General features: G+C 38.7%; 1 protein-coding gene across 1 annotated transcript in view; it reads left to right on the top strand.

Moving 5' to 3' along the window:
* Nucleotides 1-17,217, top strand: part of EPHA6 (EPH receptor A6) — a 962,333-nt gene that overhangs the window by 937,246 nt on the left and 7,870 nt on the right. Inside the window, exon 16 of the mRNA XM_043449041.1 lies at nucleotides 5,103-5,296. Coding sequence (XP_043304976.1) covers nucleotides 5,103-5,296 — 194 coding nt within the window. The remainder of the gene's footprint in view (nucleotides 1-5,102; nucleotides 5,297-17,217) is intronic.

Below are 17,217 nucleotides of genomic sequence, written 5' to 3' on the forward strand. Positions count from 1 at the left end.
AGTCTTCAGGAAATTGCTAGCTATGTGAATCTAACACAATCTGTTCATCAGTTAGAGCTTCAGTTTTCTTACCTACAAGATATGTATAACCACACTCACATGGAAGTTAATACCTAGCCCAGAAAGTGACATATAATAAGCTCTCAAAGTTTCATATGTTACTTGAACCAGAAACCAGGAAGCTCATAGAAAATTTAATTCATGGTCACTCCAGCCCCAAAATTGCACCCCCTCCTTTGTTTCCTCGACCAAGCTAAAACCCTAGAAGTCAATCTTCTCTTCTCCCTCTACTTCCCGATCTAAGCTCACCCCAGTCCTACATTCCCATCAAATCAATCTACTGCTTGTACCCCACGGCCTCTGCTTCAACTAAGGCTATCCTGACTTCTTGCCTGGATCACTGCAAGCCTCCTTCCTGGCCTTCCCTATCGTCCCACTCTTCATAGTGCAGTCAGAGTGAGCTTCCAACAGGTGAATCTAATACCATCTACTTGCCAAAACCCTTCTCCCCTTTGCATAAAGTCTGTGTTTATAGCATGCAAAATCATTCATGATCTCAAGAAACATAGTTTTTACTTAACCTTCCAGCCTCAAACCTCACCATTCTTCTCTTTGAAGAATCTGGTCTAGTTACAGAAATCTACATTAATTCCCCAATTAGATCACATCTCTCTTCAGTTCAGTTCAGTTCAGTCGCTCAGTCGTGTCCGACTCTTTGCAACCCCATGAATCGCAGCACGCCAGGCCTCCCTGTCCATCACCAACTCCCGGAGTTTACTCAAACTCATGTCCATTGAGTCAGTGATGCCATCCAGCCATCTCATCCTCTGTCGTCCCCTTCTCCCCCTGCCCCCAATCCCTCCCAGCATCAGGGTCTTTTCCATTGAGTCAACTCTTTACATCAGGTGGCCAAAGTATTGGAGTTTCAGCTTCAGCATCAGTCCTTCCAATGAACACCCAGGACTGATCTCCTTTAGGATGGACTGGTTGGATCTCCTTGTAGTCCAAGGGACTCTCAAGATCTTCTTCAACACCACAGTTCAAAAGCATCGATTTTTTAGCACTCACCTTTCTTCACAGTCCAACTCTCACATCCATACATGACCACTGGAAAAACTATAGCCTTGACTAGACCAACCTATGTTGGCAAAGTAATGTCTCTGCTTTTTAATATGCTATCTAGGTTGGTCATAACTTGCTTTCCAAGGAGTAAGCATCTTTTAATTTCATGGCTGAAATCACCATCTGCAGTGATTTTGGAGCCCAAAAAATAAAGTCTGACACTGTTTCCGCTGTTTCCCCATCTATTTGCCATGAAATGATGGGACCAGATGCCATGATTTTCATTTTCTGAATGCTGAGCTTTAAGCCATCTAATCTAATGGACCCTGCTACCTTCTACATTCAGGAGGTGTCCTCTCCCAGAGACTCAGACAGGTACTCTTCTGACAAGTTTCCATGACTCCCTGTTCTACATGGCATGTTCCATACGCAGACTCCTTGGTCACCTTCATTAGAATATACGTTTCCTAAAGACAGAGATGTTTCTTACTCATTATGCTATCCCTTATACATGGTATGTTTAACAGCACATTTTAAGTGATGAATCTTTTTCTCTTTGGACAAATAAAAAATCCATTAGAAATATGTTGTATATTTTAACCATTTTGTGAATCATATTGCTCAAGTCTCTTCTCTAGCTCCCTTCTAATTCAAAACTTTTAGGTGTGTGGTGTTTGCCAGTTGAACTTCTCTATGTTTACATTCCTTGTCTGTAAACTGGGAATAAAAATAGTACCTACCACATAATATTACTGTGAGGATTAAAAGAGTTGATACATGTAAATCACTTAGAAATGGCACCTGGAAGTAGTCAAGAGCTCTCAATAATTGTTAGTAATTATTATTGTCACTGTTGTTGTTATTAGCATTTCCTGTAAGGTGGGACCTTCATGATTGACATCTGTCATGAACCAGGGCTCAGGACAAATTTCAGAAAGTTACAAGTTAAAGAACAGGGAGAACTTTAAACTTGGGGATTAGCAAGGAGAAATGTCATGAGTCCCCATGTCTCCCAGTATCCCCACGGAAAGGCATGGGGGGATTAGACACTTGCTGAACACATTGTGGATAAAGGTTCCAGGTGAAGGACCCCACTTTCTTGTCACTGTCTCTTCCTACAGGACACTCATGAGAGCAACTTTGTCAAAAGAGAATAGACAGCTTGCTTGGCACCAGGCAATCTGGATTTGGGTGTCAACTGTTTACAGGAGTTGTGTGGAAAAGTCAGCTCTCCAGCAGCTAAGGATGTCTGGGTCATGGGAAACAGTAAACCTTCTGGACAGGAGGAAGAAGCCACCAGTCTTTACAGGAATCTGACTTTGGGTCCAGCGCCTTTGTCTTAGAGAAGAACATGGCCCAGTCTCACTTGGCTTATTGTCCAGCCAAACCAGAGAGAAATCAGGAGATCATTTTGAACAATACTGCTTGATGTCCCAATTTTTTATGAATATTTATTTCTGAGGCACTTCAAATGCTGACTTGCTTCTGCTTTGAATCCCTCTTGGGTAGTTGAAACTCTAGATTTTCTAAGAATCTGCTCCTATATCAAGACAAACCCCAAAATTTCCTCTAACAGCTTTTGTTTGGGTCAATAACATTTATTAATGCATCAGGTACCATAATTAGGGATAAATATATAAAATATAGAGATGAAATTCTGCTTTCAAGTGTATTTCACCTGAGTGGAAGCAGGTGAAAAATTATAATGCAGTGTAATAAATGCAATAATAGAAATGTGTACAGGACTCAGAAGCATTCAGGAACTACTCTGTTCAGCCAGAGATTACATTTTGCAGACTATGAAGTAAATATGTTTTTGATTTATCCTTATTATAAAACTTAGGATTGGATTTGAAGTCCAGTTAGCAGATATACAACAAAAGATAAAATGGTAATCATCACTCCTAAAATTGATATAAAACAATTGATATAAAACACGAGAGGAAGACATTTTCATGAGAATTGAGAAGTGTTCCTGGGGAATAGGCAGAGGACAAGTTTGGAAGCTGTAAGGAACTAAGTTCATATTTCAACTCTGCTGCCTATGCTGTGTGAATTTAGGCAAGTTTCCTAACTTATCTGAGTCTAAATTTCCTCATTTAAGAATAAGGATAATACTAACTACCATATTGAGTTATTTTAAGCAGTAAATGAAAAAAATATGCAAAGCATTTAGCACATGATGCTTAATAAAGGCAGCTAATTTTTTTCTCAGACTATAACTTCACTTGTCATCTATTCTATGCACTTATAATTAGGTAACTCTGAAATTACCTAGGGAGGTCTCCTGGGGTGGGATTTTAAAGTCTTTCTATAATGGAATTCTATCCTATTTTTCTTAGATACTTTTTAAAGCTATCCACAGTAGTTTTGGTGCATTACAAGCATTTTTATACATATCCTGTTTTACTAAAATGTGTTGCAAAATGTGTTAAAATTCAGGCCTAGTCAGTAGCAAAAATAGTCAGAAAACAGATAAGAAAAAACATCACATTTAATAATAGATATAAAATGAACAGGAAAAAAAGCTAGTATTCTGATAGGTTAAAGTGTTCTGGTCACAAAGACACTGATGGGATTATGAAAAATTCCCTATTACTAAAAAGCTAAGCTTAGCAGTTAAGAGGAGGTTCCTGCAGCCTATTATTGCTTCTTTTTACAGGCTACTTCTAGCATAAATTATTGATATCTTAGAGTCATGTCATATGGTGTCATATAAAAAAGAAAATGAGTTTTTTTTTAATTATAGAAAGTGAAAATGCATAGAGGGTGCTAAAATAAAGAGAGCACTGATAACAGTATTTACATTTGCATTTTGTATGTTTGTTGTTGGCATGGGGAAGAGGTGAGATTGCTTCTCTTTAAATATCAGTCTGTCCCTCAATTTTCCATCAAAAATACAAAAATAAACCCTTTCTTTTGTCTTTCCCCCAGAGATAATGTAAGAATAGTTACATGAATACTTTTGAACTCTTCATTTAAAAATAAACTACATAAATTCCAGGTCAATTTTACCGCACAATTAGGAAATTCCAGTGGGTTATATATTAAACAGATAAATAGTAAATATCTTACCTTATTTGTATGTGATTTCTTAAGTACCAAAAAAAATAAAATAAAATTATTGTCATCTTGTTGTTACTCTTAACTTTGGCTTTACAGAGATTCCTTTCCCTAGAGCTGCTTTGTCCCATATAGTAACCACTTGCCCCTGTGGCTATTTAAAATGTAAGGTCAATTAATTAAAATTAACTGGAAGTAAAATTCAGCTCCTCACTCTTACTAGCCACATTTCAAGTGCTCAGTAGCCACGTGACCACTTGCTACCACATTGAACAGAGGGAGTATTTCTGTCATCATGGAAAGTTCTGTTAGAGAGTGCTAGCCCAGAGGATACTCAGGCTAAATGTCCTGTTGCTCTGTGGTCTTAAACTGAACACTGATAGCATTTCAAAGACTAAATGACCTTAGAAATTCTGGAAGGACTTCATAATCATGTCAGTGTGAGACTAGGGGAAAGCCAGAAGTAAGTGAAGAGGAATTAAATGGCAAATAAAAAAAAAAGAAGGAAGGATGGCTGCAAAAAGAATATGCACTGACATTATTATAAAAGAATAAAAAGTGATTCAGGAGTTCAGCAGAAGTACAGTTTTACTAAAACATTTGTCACATATGGTTTTTCACTAAATCCATATTAGGCTGACTTTCTGATGTCCTAATTGGGTTTTGAGACATTCCAGCTAAATCACACAAAAACTATTTCTAGACATTGTGATGAAGTTTAACCTCTCATCTCTATACCACAAGTTTAAAAAACATATTTTTCCTCTCAAGAGGAGTCAGCAGATGCTACTAAGATACTTGTAATTCTTGTTCACAATTGTTGTATTTATCCTTGTCTAGACTACATGCACTCACAAGGAGTTTTCATGCTTACCAATGTTTTAGCTTCCACTTCCTGTATAAAAGGAATTATAACTTAGTGTGTGTATTGTTTGTCCCCAGAAGTAAGAGGATAACCTGTGTATGTTTGCATTTAGGTCATCCTGTCCATTGAAGAGGGTTACAGACTCCCGGCTCCCATGGGCTGTCCGGCATCTCTACACCAGCTGATGCTCCGCTGCTGGCAGAAGGAGAGAAATCACAGACCAAAATTTACTGACATTGTCAGCTTCCTTGACAAACTGATCCGCAATCCCAGTGCCCTCCACACCCTGGTAGAGGACATCCTTGTGTAAGACGCATAATGTTGATTTTCCCCCTTGACAATCATGATTTCTTTCAGGCTGCAGACAAGACTAACAGGTAAAGAGGAGAAAGTTTGCCTTGATAACTGTCTTGGTTGTCGACTTTTTAGGCTATTTTATGTAAGCCATATTTATCAGCTGAAAAAGCAATTTATTAACATTTTTTTAAAAATGATTTTTTCCACAAGAAAGCAGGTTCCCCCTTTCTGTTTCTCCATATCTAATCTTTATGAATCCCTTTTTAAATATTTTTTCCTGTGTGGGTCTATAGTATGTATAATTCCTTTCTTGATTCACTGATTTTTCCTTATAAGTAGAATGTGTGCATGTGTATGTGTGTGAAGCCCCTTTAATTTTCTTGTCCATTCAGTATTCTGTCCCTCTATTTGAAATGGCAAGCAAAACAGGGGCAATTTGTGAATCAGCCAGCAGCAAGGATGTTTCCTGCTGATATGATCACATCCAGCTGTTGTTACTTTCCATTGCTAAAACTAGAAAAGGACAGATGACAAGACAAGAAAATGCAGGAGTTCATCTTCCATTTTATAAAAGTCAGTAGAGTTGAGAAGATCTACTAACTTCTGTCTGAAAAGCAATTATAAGAGGGCGAGTAGAATGGGAGGAAAAAAAAAAACACACAACACTACCACCTATGTCTGAACATACTACATTTAAAACACTATCAAGCTGAAAATACATTTCTTAATTTAGACCAAATTGGATTTAAACATAACCAAAGCACATTCAAAGCTTACTTTCCTGGCCAATAGGCTATGCAGATGTTCAGCTTTAGGTCAGAAGTTCAAGTCAATGCCGGTTTGAGTGACAATAAGGCAAAGGCTCTTCAAGGACTCAAAACAAGCCTCAGTTCACAGCAGAGCACAGAAGAGTTCACCTCTAAATCATTAATTGGCAGCCTCAGTAAAGTGAAGCCAAGCATGAAATAGCTAGAGATTAAACTATTACTCTAGCCGTCTTCCCTCAAGCAGTCCAGCACAGGAAACTGGAGTGATGAGGGTGGGGTGGAGGTGCCACTTTGGATTTTATCATAAAAGCGGTGGGCAGCCCTTGAAGGATTTTAAGCAAGAGAACAGCCTGATCACATTTGCATTTCTGAAACATCACTCCAGGGCTGATTTAAACTGAAAGTGTGAAACAAGGATCAAGACGGGAAGCAGGGACTGTCAAATGTTGGCAGCAAGCCAACCTAGGAAAGGTCAGGGCAGAGAAACAGGAAGAATGTCACCCCCTGGAACACCAAGAGTTAAGAACTGACCTGCGGAGAAGTATGCAATGGAGACAGAGAAAAATCAGTCAGACAGGTAATGAGGAAAGTAGGAAGGAGCAGTATCGTAGAAGCCAGAAAGGAAAACAGTTCCAAGGAGTTTAATGTCCCAGGCTTCACAAAGCACCAGTAAGATAAAAACGAAGTGTGTCCATTGGATTGAACAACTCTGCACTTAGGAATTCACGGGTGGCCTTTGCAAGTGCGTTTTCAGTAACATTGTGTAAGACAGACATGATGGGGGAGCAATGAACATGAGGTCAGAGGGAAGAGCAATACCAAGTACCACGTCCAATACTGGTTTCTCAAAAAATCTGTCTCTGAAGAGAAAAAGAAGTAGTTGGAGAAAGTGTTTCTTGGGCTTTATTTTTATGTTTTTATTGAAGAGACAAGTATGCTTTGATGTTGGGGAGAAAGTGCTGCTAGGATGTGGACTGAGTCTGAAATGATTTAATCTGGGCGTCTTGTGGTGCAGGGTGAATGGACTCCACAGCCAGTGCCCGCCAGCGGAGCTCTCTGACTGTTCTTTGACTGTAGAACCGGGCAGGTAAGAGCCTTCTTTTTGAAGAAAAGCAGATAAAGAATTCTTCCCTGCTTTTTCAAGTAATAAATGTTCATAATATTTGGGAAATAATGATAACGACTCTAAGATGAGAAAATACCAAAAAGTACAAATGATCCAGAGGTCAAGTCCATATGAGGGCTGGTATCTGAGGGCTAGGCATTGTGGTTTAACAGGGTATGTGCAATAAGGCCAGAGGAAGGCAGGCTCTGTGATGGCACATCACAGGCGGGCCAGGAGCTGGGCTTTATAGAAAGTTAGCAGTTTTAATTGAGTTCTAAACGCTAATCTTTGGGGGTCCAGTTGGAAGTCTTTCTGACTGATTTGCTCTCCTTGTTTCTGACAAAGACATATAGCTACAGATTTTGCTCTCAGTATACTTTTGTTGGAAAGCAAAAGGAACCAGAGTTATATGGGTATCATGCCTGAACCTTTATCAGCATTCTTGTTTTCAAAGCAGCCCGAGTTACCAATTTCCATCCCCTCACTTCCAGGGCCATCCACCCACCCTGATCCTAGAGCACTGAGACTGCTTGGGGGAAAGAGATGTGGTAGGTTGAAGGACGGCGGTGTTAGCAACAGGATGCCTGCTTTGTTTTATGCTTACAAAGCAGTGACATTGCCCCTCCATCCCCAAAATTCCAAATCTAGTCTCCCTTTGCCGAGTGATGTTAGACTAAGGAGACGTGTTGGAGCATAGAATTGCAGTCTGTCCTCCCATGTACATCTCAAACAGGTGAAGGAGTCTAAGAGTATAATCCACAGCAGCTCCTATTAAACTCTCCTGTATCTCCTTTTCTCTACGATCCCCCAGCTTCCAAGGTTCTCTCACATGCCTTCACTGACATAACTCTCTCACCCACTAGGTCCCCATGGTTTTTATTACACTCTAATTGCTTTTTTTCTCAAGAATTCACCCAAAAAGCTTTTATCTGTTCTCTTGACAGTGTAGTAATAGGGGAAAAAATTAAGGTGATGAAAAAGGAGGAGGAAGGCTGAAACCCACAGCTTAATAATTTTATGTGAGTGATACTGGAAATTTCATAAACCTTAATTTTTCTTTCAAAAGACAGAATACCCAATAGAAAAAAAATCACTGGTCAGAGAAGGCTTTTATTATTTGAAACAACCACTCCAAATAATGCTGACTTTCTTGTGCCTGGCACACCGCCATGGGAGTATTCTGTGAAATCCCCAGTCTTCCTACTTTCTCGCCTACTCAAGAAAGTATGTGGATATATAGGTGAATGTAGTGATATTACAGGTATAGACTTAAATCCAATTGATTGTAAAAAATAATTTGAGAAAGTACCTTGGTAATATAAGCAGTCATCCTTTCATGAATGAATTTCAAGATACCTTCACTTTGATTCACAGTACAGTGATATCTTATAACTTCTTTTCAAAGAAGTATCTGTAGCTGTCACATGATTCCCAGCCCCTGGGAGAAAGACCCAGCCTGAGGCCAAGGCTCCATAGAGAATGGCAATAGGAGCAGGCCTGCCCGTGCCCCTTGAAACACTCCCTTTCCCCTGACCCTCAGGATCAATCTTAGAGTTACTCTCAACCCCAAGCACGCATATTACCATGGAATCCAGAGTTACATCTGGGTCCAACAGTTTAATATTAAGAAGTGGCTGTCACTCCCCACCCCACCCACATTGCCCTGCACACTCACTGTCCAACCTCTTCAAGCCCTAGCCCTGTTTCCTCTTTACACCAGAACCCACTGAGTGCACTAGGCGGAAGTCAGCTGGCCAGTGCCATTTTGGACACTACTGCAGTGGAATAGGAAAATAGCTCTTTCTTCCAGTCCCTGCTCCAGATCACCAGAATGTCACAGAGAATTTTACAGATTATGGGCTCCTTGAAAGCATCAGCTATAAGGTAGCATTCAGAAAAAGGCAGCATTTGACCAGATGGACCAGTCCATGACAGAAATCATATTCCACCCAAGCCAAGGCAGAAAGGAATATTCGCATTACCTGCTGGGCCATAGTTAAAGATTTTATAATATTTAAGTTCTTAGGAACCGGAACCACCACTTGCCTCAGTACATACAAGTCAACTGTTGAACTTTCAAGCACTTGATTTCCAGTGATGTATGAACCATGAAGGTAGGGAAAAGCTCAAATCAATATCCTCTGCTTTAGAGAACTTCAAGTAAACATTATAAGGCTAAATTGTGCTACCTCCCTCCATCCGATTAATAAAGCACCTATAATGCTGTCTTCTGAGGGCAATAACTTTCAACAATTTGATATAAATGCTTCTGTTCATTTTTTAAAACATCTTGCTAAGTGCTGCCTAGGCTATCCATAATTCCCACTTATTAAATTGTTTATAAACCAAGTAATGGACAACTTGTTCTGTTTAATGTTTATAACTAGTACTTTTAATGTTGTTTCTCATGACAGAGAAATCACAGGCTGGCCAAAACCAATGCAACTAAGTGATAAGCAAAGCTTTGTGGATGAAAGACAGACTATTAAATATTAATCAGGAAGTGTGAAACTTCTACCCATTAGAAAATCTAAATTCAACTCACATGAACTGTTGCCACAATATGATAATAATACTGATGCCAATATCAATGCTAATACTGATAGAAATTACTATCATCATTATCTACAGTAATTATTACTGCTGTTTGTTGAAAACCTACTATGAGCCAGTCATTGTACTAGGCATGTTTATCTGTCATGTCATTTAATCCTGTTATCTCCATCCTTCATGTGAGAAATCAGAAACTCAAAAGAGGCTAAATTTCCCAAGGGTACATAGCAAATTTAGAAAACTCAGCAGCAGCCATAAGACTGGAAAAGGTCAGTTTTCATTCCAGTCCCAAAGAAAGGCAATGCCAAAGAATGTTCAAACCACTGCACAATTGCATTCATTTCACATGCTAGCAAAGTAGTGCTCAAAATTCTACAAGCTAGCCTTCAACAGTACGTGAACTGAGAATTTCCAGATGTTTAAGCTGGATTTAGAAAAGGCAGAGGAACCAGAGATCAAATTCCCAACATCTGTTGGATCATAGTAAAAACAAGCAAATTCTAGAAATTCTCATTTCTGGAATTGAAATGAGAAGTCAGTGCTTCATTGACTACACTAAAGCCTTTGACTGTGTGGATTAAAACAAACTGTGGAAAATTCTTAAAGAGATGGGAATATCAGACCATCTAACCTGCCTCCTGAGAAACCTGTATGCAGGTCAAGAAACACCAGTTAGAACTGGATGTGGAACAACAGATGGTTTCCAAATCGGGAAAGGAGTATGTCAAGGCTGTATATTGTCACCCTGCTTATTTAACCTATATGCAGAGTACATCATGCAAAATTCTGGGCTGGATGAAGCACAAGCTGGAATCAAGCTTTCCAGGAGAAATATCAATAACCTCAGATACGCAGATGATGCCACCCTTATGTCAGAAAGCAAAGAGGGACTAAGAGCCTCTTGATGAAGATGAAAGAGGAGAGTGAAAAAACTGCTTTAAAACTCAACATTCAAAAAACTAACATCATGACAAATAATTGGGGAAACAATGAAAACAGTGACAGACTTTATTTTCTTGGGCTCCAAAATCACTGCAGGTGGTGACTGCAGCCATGAATTTAAAAGACGCTTGCTCCTTGGAAGAAAAGCTATGACAAACCTAGACAGCATATTAAAAAGCAGAGCAGAGACATTACTTTGCCACCAAAGATCCATATAGTCAAAGCTATAGTTCTTCCAGTAGTCATGAATGGATGCAAGAGTTGGACCATAAGGAAGGCTGAGTGCCAAAGAATTGATGCTTTTGAATTGTGATGTTGGAGAAGGCTCTTGAGAGTCTCTTGGACTGCCAGGAGATTAAACCAGTCAATCCTAAAGGAAATCAACCCTGAATATTCATTGGAAGGACTGATGCTGAAGCTGAAGCTCTAGTACTTTGGCCACCTGATGCAAAGAGCTGACTCATTGGGAAAGACCCTGATGCTGGGAAAGATTGAAGGCAGGAGGAGAAGGGGACGACAGAGGATGAGATGGTTGGATGGCAACATGGACTCATTGGAGATGAGTTTGAGCAAGCTCCAAGAGTTGGTGATGGACAGGGAAGCCTGGCGTGCTGCAGTCCATGGGTGTGCAAAGAGTCAAACACAACTGAGTGACTGAACAACAGCAACATGCAGCAGGTAATTACTGAGTCAGGAATTTGAGTGAGAGCTACCAACCGCAAAGCCTGTTCTTTCCACTGCAGAGTATACAGTCATCCAAAATTGTGAGATTTTTTCCAGTACTTCAGTTTCAGAAATACGATTATTGGAAAACAAGTTACATTTTTGCATCTCCAGATAAATGTTATCTGGACTTCTCAGACTTCATAGATGAAGTGTATAAAAGTTCCAAAAAGAATTTGTAGCAGTGCACAGCCTGTTATTTTATGTTCTGCTAAGCAAATACGAAGATATAGAACATAAATATGCCTTCTCATGGACATAAGAAGGAAACACATTGTCTATATATTCCTTCCACATCCTCTTGCAGTGCTTAGCCACTTGAAGAACATTACTTGAAAAAAGAAAATAGTAACTACAACAAAATAAAGAAATGGAGAAAATGTAGCAGCCACAAAGTTCCAGAATTACATCCTCAGGCATTTTTGTAGATTGAACTTTTCCAGTGTTGGCAAATATCTGCTCTGCTTCTTCTCCTTGTTATGGCAAACATTACTTTGTCACAGAGCCCGGATGCTGCCTCTGTGTCCTTTTTAAGACCACATTTTGATTACCACTGGCAATGAATCGTTGTTGACGTGTGAAATGAAATCTATTTCTGTGCCTCCGTGTGTCCTCCGTTGCTCAGTCGTGTCCGACTCTTTGTGACCCCATCGACTGTAGCCTGCCAGGCTCCTCTGTCCACAGGATTTTCCAGGCGAGAATACTGGAGTGGGTAGCCATTTCCTTCTCCAAAGGATCTTCCCAACCCAGGAACCGAACCTGAGTCTCCTGGGTCTCCTGCATTGCACACCAATTGTTTACCCACTGAGCCATCAGGAATTATTTACATATAAAAAATGGACTTTCCTTGAGGTCCAGTGATGTTACTCAGAGTGTAGTGACCATATGCTGAGAACTCTACTCAGGATGTGGGAAATAGTTAAATAATATATTTCTACCCTGTATCTATCCTTCCTAATATTCAAACATATCTCTAATTTTAAACTGAAGAACAACATAATTTTCAAATTTGCTTTGAATTTCCTTCCTTCATACTTTTTACCAGTTATCATCCTTATTATGAGAATTGAATAATGTCAATTAAAAAAACCTCATGACTTACTGAAAATAAAAGGCTGACAAAAAATAAATCATGCTCCCAATTTAGCACTGTGGAGAGTCAGATTATTTGGAACAAAGAGATATTGCCCAAAAGCATGCAATAGTCACAAGATTTATGGCATGGTTCTATGCATTTAGGATTTTTATAACATCTTGGGCAAAATCACACTCTGAAATTTTTATTTATTTATTTATTTATTTTTATTTATTTATTTTTTCAGTGGGTTTTGTCATACATTGATATGAATCAGCCATAGGTTTACACGTATTCCCCCTCCCAATCCCCCTTCCCACCTCCCTCTCCACCCGATTCCTCTGGATCTTCCCAGTGTACCAGGCCCGAGCATTTGTCTCATGCATCCCACCTGGGCTGGTGACCTGTTTCACCATAGATAATATACATGCTGTTCTTTTGAAACATCCCACCCTCCCCTTCTCCCACAGAGTTCAAAAGTCTGTTCTGTACTTCTGTGTCTCTTTTTCTGTTTTGCATATAGGGCTGTCGTTACCATCTTTCTAAATTCCATATATATGTGTTAGTATGCTGTAATGTTCTTTATCTTTCTGGCTTACTTCACTCTGTATAATGGGCTCCAGTTTCATCCATCTCATTAGAACTGATTCAAATGAATTCTTTTTGACGGCTGAGTAATATTCCATGGTGTATATGTACCACAGCTTCCTTATCCATTCGTCTGCTGATGGGCATCTAGGTTGCTTCCATGTCCTGGCTATTATAACAGTGCTGCGATGAACATTGGGGTGCACGTGTCCTCTTTCCAGATCTGGTTTCCCTCAGTGTGTAGTGCCAGGAGTGGTACTTGCTGGGTCATATGGCAGTTCTATTTCCAGTTTTTTAAGAAATCTCCACACTGTTCTCCATAGCGGCTGTAACTAGTTTGCATTCCCACAACAGGTGTAAGAAGGGTTCCCTTTTCTCCACACCCCTGCTCTCAGCATTTATGGCTTGTAGACTTTTGGATAGCAGCCATCCTGACTGGCGTGTAATGGTACCTCATTGTGGTTTTGATTTGCATTTCTCTGATAATGAGTGATGTTTGAGCATCTTTTCATGTGTTTGTTAGCCATCTGTATGTCTTCTTTGGAGAAATGTCTGTTTAGTTCTTTGGCCCATTTTTTGATTGGGTCATTTATTTTTCTGGAATTGAGCGGCAGGAGTTGCTTGTATATTTTTGAGATTAATCCTTTGTCTGTTTCTTCATTTGCTATTATTTTCTCCCAATCTGAGGGCTGTCTTTTCACCTTACTTATAGTTTCCTTTGTAGTGCAAAAGCTTTTAAGTTTCATTAGGTCCCATTTGTTTAGTTTTGCTTTTATTTCCAATATTCTGGGAGGTGGTCATAGAGGATCTTGCTGTGATTTATGTCGGAGAGTGTTTTGACTATGTTCTCCTCTAGGAGTTTTATAGTTTCTGTTCTTACATTTAGATCTTAATCCATTTTGAGTTTATTTTTGTGTATGGTGTTAGAAAGTGTTCTAGTTTCATTCTTTTACAAGTGGTTGACCAGCTTTCCCAGCACCACTTGTTAAAGAGGTTGTCTTTTTTCCATTGTATATCCTTGCCTCCTTTGTCAAAGATAAGGTGTCTATAGGTTCATGGATTTATCTCTGGGCTTTCTATTCTGTCCATTGATCTATATTTCTCTCTTTGTGCCAGTACCATACTGTCTTGATGACTGTGGCTTTATAGTATAGTCTGAAGTCAGGCAGGTTGGTTCCTCCAGTTCCATTCTTCTTTCTCAAGATTACTTTGGCTATTTGAGGTTTTTTTTGTATTTCCATACAAATTGTGAAATTATTTCTTGTTCTAGGTTCTGTGAAAATACATGGTAAGCTTGATAGGGATTGTTCATTGAATCTATAGATGGCTTTGGGTAGAATAGCCATTTTGACAATATTGATTCTTTCCAATCCATGCACAGGTATGTTTTCTCCATCTGTTTGTGTCCTCTTTGAATTTCTTTCAATCAGTGTTTTATAGTTTTCTATGTATGGGTCTTTTGTTTCTTTAGGTAGATATACTCCTAAGTATTTTATTCTTTTTGTTGCAATGGTGAATGGTATTGTTTCCTTAATTTCTCTTTCTGTTTTTTCATTGTTAGTATATAGGAATGCAAGGGATTTTTGTGTGTTAACTTTATATCCTGCAACTTTACTATATTCATTGATTAGCTCTAGTAATTTTCTGGTAGAGTCTTTAGGGTTTTCTATGTAGAGGATCGTGTCATCTGCAAACAGTGAGAGTTTCACTTCTTCTTTTCCTATCTGGATTCCTTTTACTTCTTTTTCTTCTCTGATTGCTGTGGCCAAAACTTCCAACACTATGTTGAATAGTAGTGGTGAGAGTGGGCACCCTTGTCTTGTTCCTGATTTCAGGGGAAATGCTTTCAATTTTTCACCATTGAGGGTGATACTTGCTGTGGGTTTGTCATATATAGCTTTTATTATGTTGAGGTTCTATTCCTGCTTTCTTGAGAGTTTTAATCATGAATGGGTGTTGAATTTTGTCAAAGGCTTTCTCTGCATCTATTGAGATAATCATATGGTTTTTATCTTTCAATTTGTTAATGTGGTGTATTACATTGATTGATTTGCGGATATTAAAGAATCCTTGCATTCCTGGGATAAAGCCCACTTGGTCATGGTGTATGATTTTTTTAATATGTTGTTGGATTCTGTTTGCTAGAATTTTGTTAAGGATTTTTGCATCTATGTTCATCAGTGATATTGGCCTGTAGTTTTCCTTTTTTGTGGCATCTTTGTCTGGTTTTGGAATTAGGGTGATGGTGGCCTCATAGAATGAGTTTGGAAGCTTACCTTCATCTGCAATTTTCTGGAAGAGTTGAGTAAGATAGGTGTTAGCTCTTCTCTAAATTTTTGGTAGAATTCAGCTATGAAGCCATCTGGTCCTGGGCTTTTATTTGTTTGCTTGGGTAGTATTTTTTGATTACAGTTTCGAATTTCCTTGCCTTGTTGATGGGTTCCTGTTAAGATCTTCTATTTCTCCTGGTTCAGTTTTTGGGTTTATACTTTTCTTCTAAGATTGTCGCATTTCAATCCAAATTGTCCATTTTATTGCGCATAGAGCTGCATGTATAGTCTCTCGTATGATCCTTTTTATTTCAGTGTTGTCTGTTGTGATCTCTCCATTTTCATTTCTAATTTTGTTAATTTGGTTCTTCTCTCTTTGCTTCTTAATGAGTCTTGCTAATGGTTTGTCAATTTTGTTTGTTTTTTCAAAAAACCAGCTTTTAGCTTTGTTGATTTTTGCTATGGTCTCTTTAGTTTCTTTTGCATTTATTTCTGCCCTAATTTTTAGGATTTCTTTCCTTCTGCTAACCCTGGGGTTCTTCATTTCTTCCTTCTCTAATTGCTTTCGGTGTAGAGTTAGGTTATTTATTTGGCTTTTTTCTTGTTTCTTGATGTGAGCCTGTAATGCTATGAACCTTCCCCTTAGCACTGCTTTTACAGTATCCCATAGGTTTTGGGTTGTTGTGTTTTCATTTTCATTCATTTCTATGCATATTTTGATTTCTTTTTTGATTTCTTCTATGATTAGTTGGTTATTCAGAAGCGTGTTATTTAGCCTCCATATGTTTGCACTTTTAACAATTTTTTTCCTGTAATTGAGATGTAATCTTACTGCACTGTGGTCAGAAAAGATGACTGGAATGATTTCAATTTGTTTGAATTTTCCAAGACCAGATTTATGGCCCAGGATGTGGTCTATTCTGGAGAAGGTTCCGTGTGCACTTGAGAAAAAGGTGAAGTTGATTGTTTTGGGGTGAAATGTCCTATAGATATCAATCAGGTCTAGCTGGTCCATTGTGTCATTTAAGGTTTGTGTTTCCTTGTTAATTTTCTGTTTAGTTGATCTATCCATAGTTGTGAGTGGGGTATTAAAGTCTCCCACTATTATTGTGTTAGTATTAATTTCCTCTTTCATACTTGTTAGCGTTTGCCACACATATTGTGGTGCTCCTATGTTGGGTGCATATATATTTATAATTGTTATATCTTCTTCTTGCATTAATCCTTTGATCATTATGTAGTGTCCTTCTTTGTCTCTTTTCATATCCTTTATTTGAAAGTCTATTTTATCTGATATGAGTATTGCGACTCCTGCTTTCTTTTGTCTCCGTTTGCATGAAATATTATTTTCCAGCCCTTCACTTTTAGTCTGTATGTGGTCTCCTTGCTTTGAAGGTGGGTCTCTTGTAGACAGCATATATAGGGGTCTTGTTTTTGTATCCATTCAGCCAATCTTTGTCTTTTGGTTGGGGCATTTCAACCCATTTAACTTTCAAGGTAATTATTGATAGGTGTGGTCCCATTGCCATTTACTTTGTTGTTTCGGGTTCACGTTTATACAACCTTTCTGCATTTCCTATCTAGAGAAGATCCTTTAGCATTTGTTGAAGAGCTGGTTTGGTGGTGCTGAATTCTCTCAGCTTTTGCTTGTCTGTAAAGCTTTTGAATTCTCCTTCATATCTGAATGAGATCCTTGCTGGGTACAGTAATCTAGGTTGTAGGTTATTGTCTTTCATTACTTTCAGTATGTCTTGCCATTCCCTTCTGGCCTGGAGGGTTTCTATTGATAGATCAGCTGTTATCCTTATGGGGATCCCTTTGTGTGTTATTTGTTGTTTCTCCCTTGCTGCTTTTAATATTTGTTCTTTGTGTTTGATCTTTGTTAATTTGATTAATATGTGTCTTGG

The sequence above is a fragment of the Cervus canadensis genome, chromosome 27, assembly GCF_019320065.1.
Source record: "Cervus canadensis isolate Bull #8, Minnesota chromosome 27, ASM1932006v1, whole genome shotgun sequence".
In the NCBI taxonomy this organism is placed as follows: Eukaryota; Metazoa; Chordata; class Mammalia; order Artiodactyla; family Cervidae; genus Cervus; species Cervus canadensis.